The 15,016-nt window shown below is 39.2% G+C and overlaps 1 protein-coding gene and 1 long non-coding RNA gene across 4 annotated transcripts in view; one reads left to right on the plus strand and one right to left on the minus strand.

The window, feature by feature from the left end:
* LOC102156150 overlaps positions 1–13,352 on the plus strand; it is a 68,431-nt gene extending 55,079 nt beyond the window's left edge. The window contains exon 5 of the long non-coding RNA XR_005368017.1: positions 12,990–13,352. This is a non-coding gene — a long non-coding RNA (uncharacterized LOC102156150). The remainder of the gene's footprint in view (positions 1–12,989) is intronic.
* Positions 1–15,016, minus strand: part of MDN1 (midasin AAA ATPase 1) — a 166,430-nt gene that overhangs the window by 138,095 nt on the left and 13,319 nt on the right. For all 3 annotated transcript variants that reach the window (XM_038554729.1, XM_038554731.1, XM_038554730.1), the window contains exons 3-9: positions 14,359–14,583; positions 13,335–13,442; positions 13,062–13,254; positions 10,066–10,308; positions 9,691–9,822; positions 5,581–5,684; positions 2,996–3,110 (exon numbers count right to left, since the gene is read on the minus strand). In XM_038554729.1, coding sequence (XP_038410657.1) covers positions 2,996–3,110; positions 5,581–5,684; positions 9,691–9,822; positions 10,066–10,308; positions 13,062–13,254; positions 13,335–13,442; positions 14,359–14,583 — 1,120 coding nt within the window. The remainder of the gene's footprint in view (positions 1–2,995; positions 3,111–5,580; positions 5,685–9,690; positions 9,823–10,065; positions 10,309–13,061; positions 13,255–13,334; positions 13,443–14,358; positions 14,584–15,016) is intronic.

The raw sequence follows: 15,016 nt of genomic DNA on the forward strand, positions 1-15,016 counted from the left end.
CCCCCGATTCCCACTCCCAAAGGCTGGCACATGTATGTGCTAAAATAAATAAATAAATATATCTTTAAAAATAAAAAAACAAACACAATTCTACTAAGATTTGTTAGGTCAGGGCAGCCCGGTGGCTCAGTAATTTAGCGCTGCCTTCAGCCCAGGGCGTGATCCTGGAGACCCGGGATCGAGTCCCGCCTCGGGCTTCCTACATGGAGCCTACTTCTCCCTCTGCTGTGTCTCTGCCTCTCTCTCTCTCCTCTCTGTGTTTCTCATGGATAGATAAATAAATAAAATCTTAAAAATAAAAAAATAAAAAAAGATTTGTTAGGTCATTTTTCAGCAAAAGCAACCAGAAGCAATTAATAAAAAAAAAAAATAATAATAATAATAATAATAATAAGCATATAAAAGCAAACCACAGTAAAAGAAGCTAATATAAAGTACTGATAAAAAGCAACTGATCTTTAAAAAGCAAACAACAAAAAGCAACAGAAATTAAAAAGCAAAAGATGTACTTAATTAAAAAGCAAAAGTAAATGTACCTATTTACTTCAATTATTGAGAATTTTTTTCAGAATAATACTTGGTACTCATACTATTGGTTTTAAGCTTTTATGATATGGATTTATTCAAACAGGTCTATTTGAGAAAAAAGGGAAATATGTATGTATTAGAAATACTGTCTGGGGTGCCTGGCTGGCTCATCAATGGAGTGTAAGACTCTTGATCTTAGGCTGTGAGTCCAGCCCCAGGTTGGGTGTAAAAGTTATTTAAAAACAAAATCTTGGGATCCCTGGGTGGCGCAGCGGTTTAGCGCCTGCCTTTGGCCCAGGGCACGATCCTGGAGACCCGGGATCGAATCCCATGTCGGGCTCCCGGTGCATGGAGCCTGCTTCTCCCTCTGCCTGTGTCTCTGCCTCTCTCTCTTTCTCTCTCTCTGTGTGTGACTATCATAAATAAATAAATATTTAAAAAAATAAAAATAAAAAAAATAAAAAAATAAAAACAAAATCTTGGGCATCCCCGGTGGTGCAGTGGTTTGGCGCCGCCTGTGGTCCGGGGTGTGGTCCCGGAGACCTGGGGTCGAGTCCCACATCGGGCTTCCTGTATGGAGCCTGCTTCTCCCTCTGCCTGTGTCTCTGCCTCTCCTCTCTCTCTCTCTGAATAAATAAATAAATCTTTAAAAAAAATGAGGGATCCCTGGGTGGCACAGCGGTTTGGCGCCTGCCTTTGGCCCAGGGCACGATCCTGGAGACCTGGGATCGAATCCCACGTCGGGCTCCCGGTGCATGGAGCCTGCTTCTCCCTCTGCCTATGTCTCTGCCTCTCTCTCTCTCTCTCTCTCTCTCTGTGACTATCATAAATAAATAAAAAAATAAAAAATAAATAAAAAATAAAAAACATTGAAAAGGAGGTCCTTTTTAAAAAATAAATAAATAAATAAATAAAAACAAAATCTTAAAAGAAATTGTCATCCAATACATTTAAATTAGCTTGAAAAATATATTGTGATTCCAATTTGTATATGAAATATCCACTTATTCTGTATATGTAATGTATACATATTTACAAAAATAAGGATCTACAACCTTTTAACAATGTCATCTCGAGTAGTAGATATCACAGATTTTAATTCATGTTTTTTTACTGAAGGACTTTACAATAGATACTGCTGAAAACATGTTTCAGATAGATTAAAAATTAAAACAAAATAACAAAATCAATAAAATGGATACATACATGGATCTTTAAAATGCAGAATATATATTTTTGGGTACGGAGAAAACATTTATTTATTAAATTGGACATATATATTCATGACCTTGGTCACCACAAACAAAATATAGACTATTTCCAACACCCAACCGAGATTCTCTCTCGGGCAGCCCGGGTGGCTCAGTGGTTTAGCGCCGCCTATAGTTCGGGCTTGATCCTGGAGACCCAGAATCGAATCCCATGTCGGGCTCCCTGCATGGAGCCTGCTTCTCCCTCTGCCTATGTCTCTGCCTCTCTCTCTCTCCTCTCTGTGTATTCTCATGAATAAATAAATAAAATCTTTTAAAAAAATAAAATTAAAATTAAAAAAATAAAAAATAATTCATCTCAATTTTTATTAATACCCTGAACAAAATGTGTATTAAAAGTTGTTGAATATATGAGACATTAGTTACAAAACAACTTAGTAATTATTTTTTAAAAAAAGGATCTTTGGAAACAATTGAGGAAACTTGAATATAGTCTGAAAATTAAATGGCATTGAGACATTACTGTTCATTTTACTGGGGACAATAAAGTTATTGTGATTATATATGGAAAGGCCCAGGGCACCTGGATGGCTCAGTTGGATAAGCGTCTGCCTTAGGCTCAGGTAATGATCTCAGGGCCTGGGAGTGAGCCCAGGCATCCTTTGGGCTCCCTGCTCAGTGGGGAGTCAGCTTCTCCCTCTGCTCCTCCCCCCTGCTTGTGCCCTCACACTCACACATGTGCTCTCTCAAATAAATTAGTCTTTTTTTTTTTTTAAGATTTATTTATTTATTTATTTACGAGACACAGAGAGAGGGGCAAAGACACAGGCAGAGGGAGAACCAGGCTCCATGCAGGGAGCCCAATGTGGGACTCGATCCTGGGACTCCAGGATCACGCCCTGAGCTGAAAGCAGAAGCTTAACTGCTGAGCCACCTAGGTGTCCCTCAAATAAATCTTAAAAAAAAAAAAAAAAAGCCCTTAAATTTTTAAAGCAAAGTATTGAAGTATTAAGTGTATGCATTGAAGTATTCAGGAATGAAATGTTAAGGGGTTTGTTTTCAAATATATTGGCAAATAAAAAATATTAGATGAAGCAAATGCTGTAAAATGTTAGTACATTAACTGTTAAACTTGGGTTGATGAGTATTTTGATGATCAATTACACTATTTTCTCTATTTACACGTATATCTGGAACTGTTAATAATAAAAAGTAAAAAAGAAAACCACTAATGCTTTCCCCTGATAACCACATACCTCATTCAGTTCGGTCTTATCCATGTTATCCATGTGAATTTTTGTCCAGTATTTGTCTAGCAGAGTAGCATGACTATTTAGAGGTCGATACCAATTTCCTCCACAGCTCAAGAGTCTGTATTTCAAAATTAAAAAAAAGAATTACACAAAATTCCCAATTTAATCTTTAATTATGCCTCTGGTTAGCCCTTGCTAGACTTTATCTCATTCTGGTGCCAGATTACCAATATGTTGGGCTCATAGGGCAGATGACAAATGAAAGAGAGGCTGACAGTTGACCCAAGTCTGACTCCTTTCCCCTTTTTTTTTTTTTTTAAGATTTTATTTATTTATTCACGAGAGACACAGAGAAAGAGACAGAGACACAGGCAGAGGGAGAGCAGGCTCCATGCAGGGAGCCCGATGTGGAACTCGATCCCAGGACTCCAAGATCACGCCCTGGGCTGAAGGCGGCGCTAAACCACTGAGCCACCCAGGGATCCCCTGACTCTTTTCCTAAGGTCATATAATAGAGCTTTAACCAAGTTATTTTCTAATCACTGTAAATGATCCTATTAGGTTTTTCTATCTTAACAGCATGTTTCTCTTCCTTAAGACATAACTTTAGGAAACAGAAAACATAATCCAAAGCCCACAGCATTAAAAATAAGTTCAGTGCTTATTACCAAAAGCTACAGTACCCAAAATCATTAAAAATTTCAAGAAGGAATATTCATTAAACACATACTCTGGCCAAGCCACAAGCTTGCATCTAGGCCATTTATTGTAATGCATGTTCACAACTTTCTGAGATGGTACCTTACTTTTCTTCTAATGCATAAAGAGGAAGAAAGTAATGTCCTCTGATCACTCGGCTACAAATGGCAGAGGTAAGAACTGAATTCAGATCTGTTTGGACACCTTCTACAACGTCCCAGGACTTTCTGAGATATGAACATAGCAGAGAAGAACTTTACTATCTCTGAATAAAGGCAGGGTTTACTTAAAAAAAGCAGGACCTAGCAAAGTGTTCCTTGAGAACTATTAGGTTAACTCCACACTCCACCTCTTGATGTTCACCGAGGCAAACACTACTATAACTACTTATTATGTGACATTACGATCATTCTTGAGCATATTAACATATGGAGAAGTGTACAGATACATACTACCAGTAGAAAATCAATCACTGTGTTCATGTTATTATAAAATATAGACATGGACATATATACTAAATTTGTTTAGCTTTTATTCCTTTGTTATGTTTATATTCAATTTTTTTAGCTACTTGAAATCTACAGGTCATCATCATTACCATCATTGTAGCCAGCCATTAGTTGGGCACTTAATACGGGACAGATCTTTAATACAAGTTATTTCATTTAATCTTTACAACTTACACCAACTTGTAAAGTAAGTAGTATTAGCCCCATCATTATCAGACAAGAAAAGTACATACAGGTACAAAATATCAGTGTCAGGACTCAAACCCAGGGCTGTCTAACAACGGTCTCAACAGTGATTGTTTTTGAAAACATGAAAACAAGATAAAGTTCTAAAAAACTGAATATCTTTAAGTGGGGGGAGGAACCCTCTCATTTTGATTTAATTATCTTTATTTAAAACAAGAATGAAAGGGGGCACCTGGGTGGCTCAATTACTTGGCCGACTCCTTGATTTCAGCTCAGGTCACAATCTCTGGGTCCTAGGATCCAGCCTCATGTAGGGGCTGTGGAAGTACTTTCTCTCTCTAAAATAAATAATTCTTTAAAAAATAAATAAATAAAACAGGAATGAAGGGGCATCTGGAGGCTCAGTTGGTACAATATGCAACTCAATCTCAGCATCGTGAATTCAATCCCATGTTGGGTACAGAGCTTAAATCTAAAATACAGTAATCGGGACACCTGGGTGGCTCAGTGGTTGGGCGTCTGCTTTTAGCTCAGAGCATGATTCCAGGATCTGGGGTTGAGTCCCACCCCACATCAGGCTCCTTGCAGGTAGCCTGCTTCTCCCTCTGCCTGTGTCTCTGCCTCTCTCTCCCTCTCTCTGTGTTTCTCATGAATAAATAAATAAAATCCTTAAAAAAAAAAACTACTACAGTAATTAAGATACTATGATATTGGTGTAAAGATAGACAAATGAACAATCAAAGTAGAGTCCTGAAATAGGAACTAGATCTTTAAAAATTAGCTAATTAAAACAAAACAGGAATGAAAAGGGTGGATCTGGGGATCCCTGGGTGGTGCAGCGGTTTGGCACCTGCCTTTGGCCCAGGGCGTGATCCTGGAGACCCGGGACTGAATCCCACATCAGGTTCCCGGTGCATGGAGCCTGCTTCTCCCTCTGCCTATGTCTCTGCCTCTCTCTCACTCTCTCTCTGTGACTATCATAAATTTAAAAGAAAAGAAAAGAAAAGAAAAGAAAAGAAAAGAAAAGAAAAGAAAAAAAGAAAAGAAAAGAAAAGGGTGGATCTGTCATCAGTTCCAACTGATCCTGCTTAATGTGGGCCCAGAAAACTACTCCAGGACTCTGGACTCAGTACTCCAGTGTGGGACTTATGAGAAAAAGGCTCCAGTGGGAATAGATAGGTTAATAGAACATACCTCCTAGTTGCAAAGAACTGAAATCCAGGAGCCACTTTCAGACAGTCACCTCGGCCAGGAATCAAGAGCTCTCCATTCTCCAAAAGAGGGATCAGCACGGAAACCTAAATCACAAAACCCAAATGATAAAACTATTAAGGCAGAAGTAACAAAAAAACAAAATAACCCTCTCTCCAAACAATGAACACATCCTTAAAGGAAACCTTAGTTTTCAGAACATGAACTAAGATCAAAAGGCAAATGGCAATGTGTGAGCCACCTAGACTCCAACGATTTATTCATTCAATATTTACCAAGCCAGACACTCAAAATCCAGACATGGCTGAGGCCTTACAGCCTAGCATCTGACAAAACAGCCATGCAAACCACCATACGGCATGATGAGTATGACCCTAGGGGTGACTGTGAATGAGAACAGAATGGTGTAGAAGCATTGAAAGTGCAGACAGACATCCCAGAGATGATGATATTCATTGAGTCTTAAACGTGAGCAGGAAGCCAGTTTTGGTGGGAGGGAAACTCCCAGCACATATACTCCAGGCAAATAATATTCAAACAGATAAAAATCTCTGTTCCTAAGAGCATAACATGAGAGGATTCCGCTGTCAAGGCAGAATGTGCATATGAAGTAGTGGAAAACTATAAACTTAGAAATAAATAAATTAAGGGTCTCCTGTGCTGAGCTAAGGAGTTTGAATTTTTTTCATGAAAGTTACAGAGAGTAAAATAGCCTGGGGGAAAAACTGTAATTTTTATTTTAGCAACTGTGCAACAAACAGAACATCAACTGAAAGGAGGCTAGCCTACAGGAAAGAGGCAAAAACAAAGATAGGATGGCTATATAGATAGATGTCTGGCTGGCAAGAAAGAAGAGTAAAGAGCAGCCCTGGTGGCGCAGCGGTTTAGCGCCGCCTGTAGCCGGAGGTGTGATCCTGGAGACCCGGGATCGAGTCCCACATCGGGTTCCCTGCATGGAGCCTGCTTCTCCCTCTGCCTGTGTCTCTGCCTCCCTCTCCCTCTCTCTCTCTGTGTGTGTCTCTATGAATAAATAAATAAAATATTTTTAAAAAAAAAAAGGAAAGAAGAGTAAAGAAAGAAAAGAAAAAGAGAAAAATAGGTAACAAAGCAAAAAAGCTAGACAGACGGATGAAAATAAATCCTATGCTAAGGCAGTGGGAGAGAAGAGAATAAAATAAAGAGATAAAAAAATACTAAGCAATTTAATACTAAATAACTAAGAGACTAGAAGGAGACATCAAACTATGGCAGAAAAGGCTGTTCTGAGAAAGAGCAGGCAAATTCCATCTTGGACATCTTTAACTTCCACCAGCTAAGGGACATTTTTTTTTAAATATTTCAAGAAAAGGGTGGGCCATACACATAGATCTAGGGAACATGAGTTTATAGAGGAAGCTTAAAAAGAAAAAACAAGGGATCCCTGTGTGGCGCAGCGGTTTGGCGCCTGCCTTTGGCCTAGGGTGCGATCCTGGTAGACCCGGGATCGAATCCCACATCGGGCTCCCGGTGCATGGAGCCTGCTTCTCCCTCTGCCTGTGTCTCTGCGCCTCTCTCTCTCTCTGTGACTATCATAAATAAATAAAAATTAAAAAAAAAAGAAAAGAAAAGAAAAAACAAAGACCAAAGAGTCAAAGAAAAGGGTTCTAAAATATCAGACGTAATTTTATTAAATATTCTTACTATACACATGGCTAGAAGCTGAAAGGAAAGCCCAAAATAATATAGGAGCAACTCCAAATGATTCCAAAACTTGAAACTAAAGAAAAATAACCTGAATATCTGTAAAAGCTACCTTAAAATAAAAAAGGACTATTAGCTGAGAAGTTCTGAAAACAACAAAACAATAATCAAAAGATCTAGGCATGTCTTTAAGTAAACCCAACTTCATTATAACAGTAATGAAGTTTGAATATAATCAAATGAGCAACATAACCTTTGTATGAACACAACAAATATATGAACAGGAGAATGGTCTACAGAAAATTGGACTAAATGTAGAAGAATTTTCTGACATTTATCAGATACTGCCAAAGGAAGAGCAAGTCATAAATTGTCAGTCAAGTCTTGAATCTGGACTTTACCTCAAAGAATATGGGGAGGAGCAAGATGGCGGAAGAGTAGGGTCTCCAAATCACCTGTCTCCACCAAACTACCTAGAAAACCTTCAAATTATCCTGAAAATCTATGAATTCGGCCTGAGATTTAAAGAGAGACCAGCTGGAATGCTACAGTGAGAAGAGTTCGCGCATCTATCAAGGTCTTCTAAGCAAAACATCTCCAAAGAAACGAGAGCTTTAAATGATACACTGGACCAGATGGATTTCACAGATATCTACAGAACTTTACATCCAAACTCAACTGAATACCTCAAAGAATATAATTAACTATAAGACAATACGAGATCCCTAGGCTCCATCATGGCCTGGATGTAACCTCTCTCATGTTCACCTATCTTCTTTGGCTCTAATTCCACAATGCACAATCCTAATGATTTCCAGATACCGTGATAGCTGAAAAAAACTGCCTAAGGAAGAAAGCACTAGAAAATGGAAAGCCGGGGCAGCCCGGGTGGCTCAGCGGTTTGGTGCCACCTTCAGCCCAGGGCCTGATCCTGGAGGCCAAGGAACAAGTCCCATGTCGGGCTCCCCGCATGGAGCCTGCTTCTCCCTCTGCCTGTGCTCTGCCTCTCTTCTCTTTGTCTCTCATGAATAAATAAATAAAATCTTTTTTAAAAAAAGCAATTTTTCTAAAAACGAAAATATATATCCAGTATATTTTCCGTAATGAAACAAAGACAAACATGCTCTCTTCCTTTACCTGTCCTCAGCCTGCTGCTCTACAGATGCCATAGCTAGGAAGCAGGGTCTCAAAGTTCTCAATGTATTTGTAACATGGGTAAGCTATTTCCCACAAGGCCTATTCTTTTGGAAATGTTATAACACTGATCACATATTCAACTAAAGGAGCAAAAAACTACAATGAAACTGATCACATATCCAACTATAGTATTTCCCCCTTATCCATGTGGAGTATGTTCCAAGACCCTCAGTGGTTTCTGAAACTGTGGATAATACAGAGTCCTATATATACTATGCTTTTTCCTATACATACATACTTTGATAAAGTTTGCCTTACAAATGGGCAAGATAAGAGATTAACAGCAGTAAATGACAATAGAATAGAATAATTGTAATAATATACTATAGTAAAAGTTATGTGAATGTGGTTTCTCTCAAAGTATCTTACTATACTCACCCTTCCTATGGAGATGTGAGATGATGAAATGCCTATGTGACCAGATAAAGTGAGGTGAACAATGGAGGCATTTCGACGTAGTGTTAGGCTACTACTGACCTTCTAATACATTAGGAGGATCATCTGCTTCAGGACTGAGAGTAACCACAGGTAATTGAATGGCAGATAAGGGGGGACTACTATACTCAGTGAAATAGTACCAGCAGAACTCTATCAATTTTCTATCAAACAAGAGACCAGCTAAGTAATTCCACCTCAAGCCAGATTAGGTAGGTAATCATGAATGAGCTTCTCACAAAATGTAACCTCTCTAATCAAATACCTATTTTTTTTTTAAAGATATTTTTTATTTTAGGGAGAGAGAAAAGGAGCAGAGGGGAGGGGCAGAGGGATAAAGAGACAGAGAAGCAGACTCCCCCACTGAGCAGGGAGTCCGATGCAGGGCTCCAATCCCAGGACCCTGGGATCATGATCTGAGCCAAAGGCAGATGCTTAACTAACTGAGCCACCCAGGTGCCCCTGATTTCCTGTCTTTGAAATGTATTTTGTTAAGAGTGATTTTGGGAGATAATTTCAGTAACACAGGTGTCTGGGGCACCTGGATAGCTCAGTGGGGTAAGCATCTGTCTTAAAAAATAATCATGAACCCATGGTCATAGGATGGAGCCAGGCATCCTTAAGCTCTCTATTCAGCAGGGAGTCTGTGTCTCCTTCTCCCTCTGCCCCACCCCCACCCCACTAGTGCTCTCCCTCTTTCTCCTAAATAAATAAATAAAATATTTCGGGGGAAAAAAAAAAAAGACAGAAAATCAGTAAATAATTAGTGAGGTAACATACCACGTCTAAGGGGGCATAGTCAATATCCTCCAGAAGGATCCAGTGTCCCTTTGTGACTGCCTGTGTGAGAGTACCAGGTTGCCACACAAACTCTCCTGGGACATCTGTACACCGATACATTCCCAACAGCATCTGGAGGAAAAGGAGAAAGTTATTAATGAAACCACAAATCTGAGATGCCAATGCCACATCCTTTGATTAATTCTGTTAAAATTCTATACGGATATAAGCAGGCACTTGATGTTTTTACACCTTGGTCCCATCAGTTATGAGGAGGACCAATAACTATTCTCACATTCCCTTAGCAAAAACAATACTTTAATGCAAACATTTATAAGCATGTGAACCCACCAAAATTTGCTATTTCTTAATTACCTTACTGTCGGTCTGATCTCCAAGCTGGACTTTAAGAAGCTGAGGGGGCTTCCTTCTACCTGTCATTGCACCTAAGTGTTCAACTAAGGAAGTTTTGCCACATCCTATTGGTCCTTCCAACAACACAGCATTCTGAGAAGCCACTGCCATAGCCAGTGTCTGAAGATTTTTGCAGATTGAATCAACCAGCACATAAGATCTAAAGGCCAGCTCCTGTTCACGAGAAGAATTCCTATTACTAGCCTAAGGAGGCAAGGGAAAAATAAAAGGCATGTTAACAGTCTTTCCTCCAAAGGGCACAGATTAATTTCTACAACAATGCTTTCACTAACCTTTACATAAACCTCTAATTAGCAGTACTAGAACTATAATAACAACAGGTATGTTATCCAAAATAAGGATCTTTTTCCTTTTGGCAGGATTTAAGGAAAATCTCCCAAAGTCTGAGAAGCCAAAAAAGCTGACACACAAAAGATGGGGGCAAACTTCATCTCATGACTGCATTTTTGTTTTCCTTCCTCTTATACCACATTCTAGGACTTCGTATCTTTTTTTTTTTTAAGATTTTATTTATTTATTCATGAGAGACACAGATTGAGATAGAGAGAGAGAGAGAGAGAGAGGCAGAGACACAGGCCGAGGGAGAAGCAGGCTCCATGCAGGAAGCCTGACGCGGAACTCGATCCCGGGACTCCAGGATCACACCCTGTGCCCAAAGCAGGCGCTAAACCGCTTAGGGATCCCTAAAACTTCATATCTAAAATCAAGAATGCACACAACATATTTATCAATCAGGGAAAAGGATACTTTGTATTATAAAATTATTGTATTTTTTCAGGTATAAATAAAGAATAATGGCTTTTTTAAAAGTTCTTTTCTTTTATATATATATATACTGAAATATTTAGGCACGAAATGATGTGCTATCTGGAAGCTGCTTCAAATAACACCGTTTGGGGAAAGTGTGCAGAACTATAAATAAAATGTAACTGATAATTTATAATTACTGAAGCTAAGTGATGGGTACATGGGGATTCATTACACCACTGTTTCTACTTTGAAATATATTTGACATTTTCCATTAACAAAAAGTAAAAATAATAGTAATAATTCTCTCAATATGTTTAATGTGTATAGAGTTTTAATTCTGCAAAATGAAAAAGTTCTGGAGTTTGTTTACAAAACAAGATGAGTATATTTAACATCACTGATGTGTACACTTAAAACTGTTTAAGATGTTTGGGATGCCTGGCTGGCTCAGTCAATAGAGCATGTGACTCTTGATCTCAGGGTTTCAAGTTGGGAGTCTCACATTGGGGGTAGAGTTTATTTACATTAAAAAAAAGTTTAAAATGGTAAATGTTTTGTTTTACTGCGTTAAAAAATTTTTCAAATAATAATGTACCTAATATAACAGAAGGAAAAAGATCCCTTGGGAAGGTGGAATTTTTAAGATTTTTTTTAAGGAATAAAAACTTCTCAAACATGGCTAGTTCCCTATAGATACGTGAGAATAAAATGAGATTCAAGGCTGGAAGTTTGTTTGCTTTGTATTTTTTTATTTTTTATTTGTTTGTTTGCTTTTTAAATTCTATTTATTTGAAAGAAAAAGCGAGCATAAGCAGGGGGAGGGCCAGAGGGACAAGCAGACGTCCCACTGAGCACAGAGCTGGACACAGGGCTGGATCCTAGGACCCTGAGATCCTGACCTGAGCCAAAGTCAAATGCTTAACCACTTAACTGACTGAGCCACCCAGGTGCCCCAGGACTGGAGTTATTGAACTCTCTGCAGGGCTATTACTCTGTTATTAAGCAGGCAGGCTGGGACATAGCACCATTTTGTGCTTCTGCCCCAGTGCCTTGTCACTGCTACTCAACATCAGGCCCATCCCAACTAGAATCCTTCCCTATGTTAAAATTCTTTTTTTTTTTTTCCCTATGTTAAAATTCTAATGCTCCAAACCTAATCCATGTTAGGAGAATGGTTGGGGTTGGGAGGATCTTAGTGACTAGAGGAAAACACACGGGCCGCTAGAAATGCTGCTATCCTCGTGCTGGTTACATAGATATATGCAGTTTATGAATAATCATTGAGCTGTACATTTCAGATGTGCATTTTTAAATGTATATTAAGCTTTTTTAATGTTTTTAAGGTTATTTGTTTGAAGTAATCTCTACACCCAACATGGGGCTCAAACTCACAACCCCAAAATAAAGAGCCACAAGCTCTTCTGACTGAGCCAGCAAGGTGCCCCCATTATGCTTTTCTTTAAATTGTACTGCCCAATGGACAAACCAATGATTCAAGGAATGACCAGAGCTTTTTCCAAAAAGAAAACAGTGAATCTGACCATCACACAAAGTGACAACTGACTAAAGACTACTAGGGAAAACAGACTGGCTCCCAACAGTTTCCGATTATAGAGCTAGATTATAATCTATAAATCTTTCAAAAGCATGGGTCTGGAGACTCATTCTTGAAAAGAAGCTCATTTCATATGGCAGGGGATGTTCACTATACTTACTAGCCTCCCACACAATGAGTAAAAAGAATGTCGTGACATAAAGAGACTGCTGGGAGTTATACTTGAGCCTAGCCCTGTCTCTCCCAAAGAGCAACCCAAAGGTCTCCAGACTAATCATTCTGCCTTTGTTTCATATAAATATGTTACCACAGCATGTACTACCCAACATCACACAGAGAATAAATGGAAGAGCTTTGCTAAAGTTAAAAGCAACATATAGGCATCATTAGAGTTTCTAATTTAACATCAAATAGAGACAAAGGAAATATCCAAGAGAGCCCTGGGTAACTTTTTCTTAATCTCTTCTGAGTACTTCTGTAAATGGAACAGCAATTTGGCAAACTTAATTTTTTTTTTTTTTTAATGGCAAACTTAATTTGACTCACACTTTTAACACAGAGCCCAGCCAAAGAAAAAAGCACACTGAGTGTTTAAGAGGGGGAAAAAGACACCCTACTGATGCCAACATACCTGCTCTCCAGGGACTGGTGGCTGCCCAGGCAGCACCACACCACAGACAGCAGTCACTCTGGAAGAGAGGTCAGCTGAAACAAGATGTCCCTGTAAGTACTGCAGCTCCTTCTCATTACGCCAAAGGGAGGTTTCTGGATTAGCCAAAACCAAGGCCTTCTCCAAGTCCTGCAGCTGGGCCTCTTCTAGTAACCTGAGGAAAATGAGGAACTCATCAGTTACTTTAATACACAACAAAGCCACATGAACATCTCTAGGAATCCTCCTTCTTACCTCAACCTGAAATGAATCAGTTCCTCACTATTAAAAATCTTCTTAAGGAATGATAACTTGTGCTCTTCATTCATACAAGTGACCAAAGCAAGACAATTGGCTGTGTACCTGGAGAAAATTAAAGTATATAAACTCAGAACAAGCAGCTAATTCTCAAGAATAAAGAAAATTTGCTAGCCAACTAAATACTAAAAAAAGAAATCCTAGGGGCGCCTGGCTGGTTCAGTTGGTAAAGCATGCAACTCTTAATCTCTAGATGTTAAGTTCAAGCCCCACATTGGGCATAGAGATTACTAAAATAAATAAATGAAGGAATGAATAAACTTTAAAAATAAAAAAAAAAGAGAGGGACCCCTGGGTGGCTCAGCAGTTGATCATCTGCCTTCTGCTCGGGCATGAACCCAGAGTCCTGGGATCAAGTCCCACATCGGGCTCCCTGCATGGAGCCTGCTTCTCCCTCTGCCTGTGTCTCTGCTTTTCCCTCTCTCTGTCTCTCATGAATAAATAAATAAATAAAATCTTTTAAAAAATTAATAATAATTATATAAAGAAAAAGAGAAAAAGCTCAGTCAGTTCTGCCTTCTGCTCAGGTCATGATCCCGGGGATCCTGGAATCAACCCCTGCTGGGCTTCAGCAGGGAGCCTGCTTCTCCCTCTGCCCCTCCCCCCAGGTGCTCCCTGGCTCTCTCTTGTCCTCTCTCAAATAAATAAATAAAAACCTTAAAAAAAAAAAAAAAAGAAAAAGAAATCTTATAGAATTGATATATTATAATTAAGAGTACAAAATACAAATCAGGCATGATGAATTCATTTGACAGAACCTGAAAAAGGTGCACTCCACTAGTATCATCTCATTTCCCATGAAAGAGATACATGATTAAAGAAAGGCAGTAAGAAACCCAAAGGCACCAGAATAAAAATAACACATTTTACATAGCTTCCTTTCCCTCCTGACGCACAGAACTCTACACTCCCTCTACCATCCCCACACTTGAAACATGAGAAAAATCCAACAGCTACAGACCAGCGGACCAAGGTGTCATGGCTTCTGAGAAGAGGGACACACACACTCCAGTCCCAGAGCTCCCGAAACACAGACTGGTCTTGTTGCAGAAACTTGTAAGCTGCTTCCATTAGGTCCCGGAGCTTCATCCGCCTGCGTCCATAGCGGACTGGATTAGCATCTGAACTCTCTAGGAAGAGTCTCTGAAAGACTGGAGAAGTGTCCTTGAAGTACCTCAGGGCAAACCTTCAGAAAGAGATTATTTTCATTTGTTAGTGAGGATATCAAAGCATAAATTTCTACTTTGAGACAGGACAGCAGAATGTAACAGGAATTTCCAAGGGTCTGGAAACAGATACGAATACTGAAGCTACCTAGTCCTAGACAGTATCCTGTTTAACTAGGACCATGGCATGATATGCCTAAGAAAATACAAAAATCAAAAGTACTTACCCCAAGTGTTTTCTACTGAAAATACACTCATTTTCAACAAACACTTACTGACCTCACACTAGAAGCCAGACACTGTGTTAACTACAAGGGGTACAAAACCAAGGAGATACTTTCCTTGAAGAGCTTGAATCTAGCAAGGAAGATAGTAATTTACAGAAACAAGAGGCACAAAGGAAAAAGATTCAACTAAATATGGGGGAGTCCAAAAGAGATGCCTTGGTTGCAT

The sequence above is a fragment of the Canis lupus genome, chromosome 12 (assembly GCF_011100685.1).
Source record: "Canis lupus familiaris isolate Mischka breed German Shepherd chromosome 12, alternate assembly UU_Cfam_GSD_1.0, whole genome shotgun sequence".
NCBI classification, from domain to species: Eukaryota; Metazoa; Chordata; class Mammalia; order Carnivora; family Canidae; genus Canis; species Canis lupus.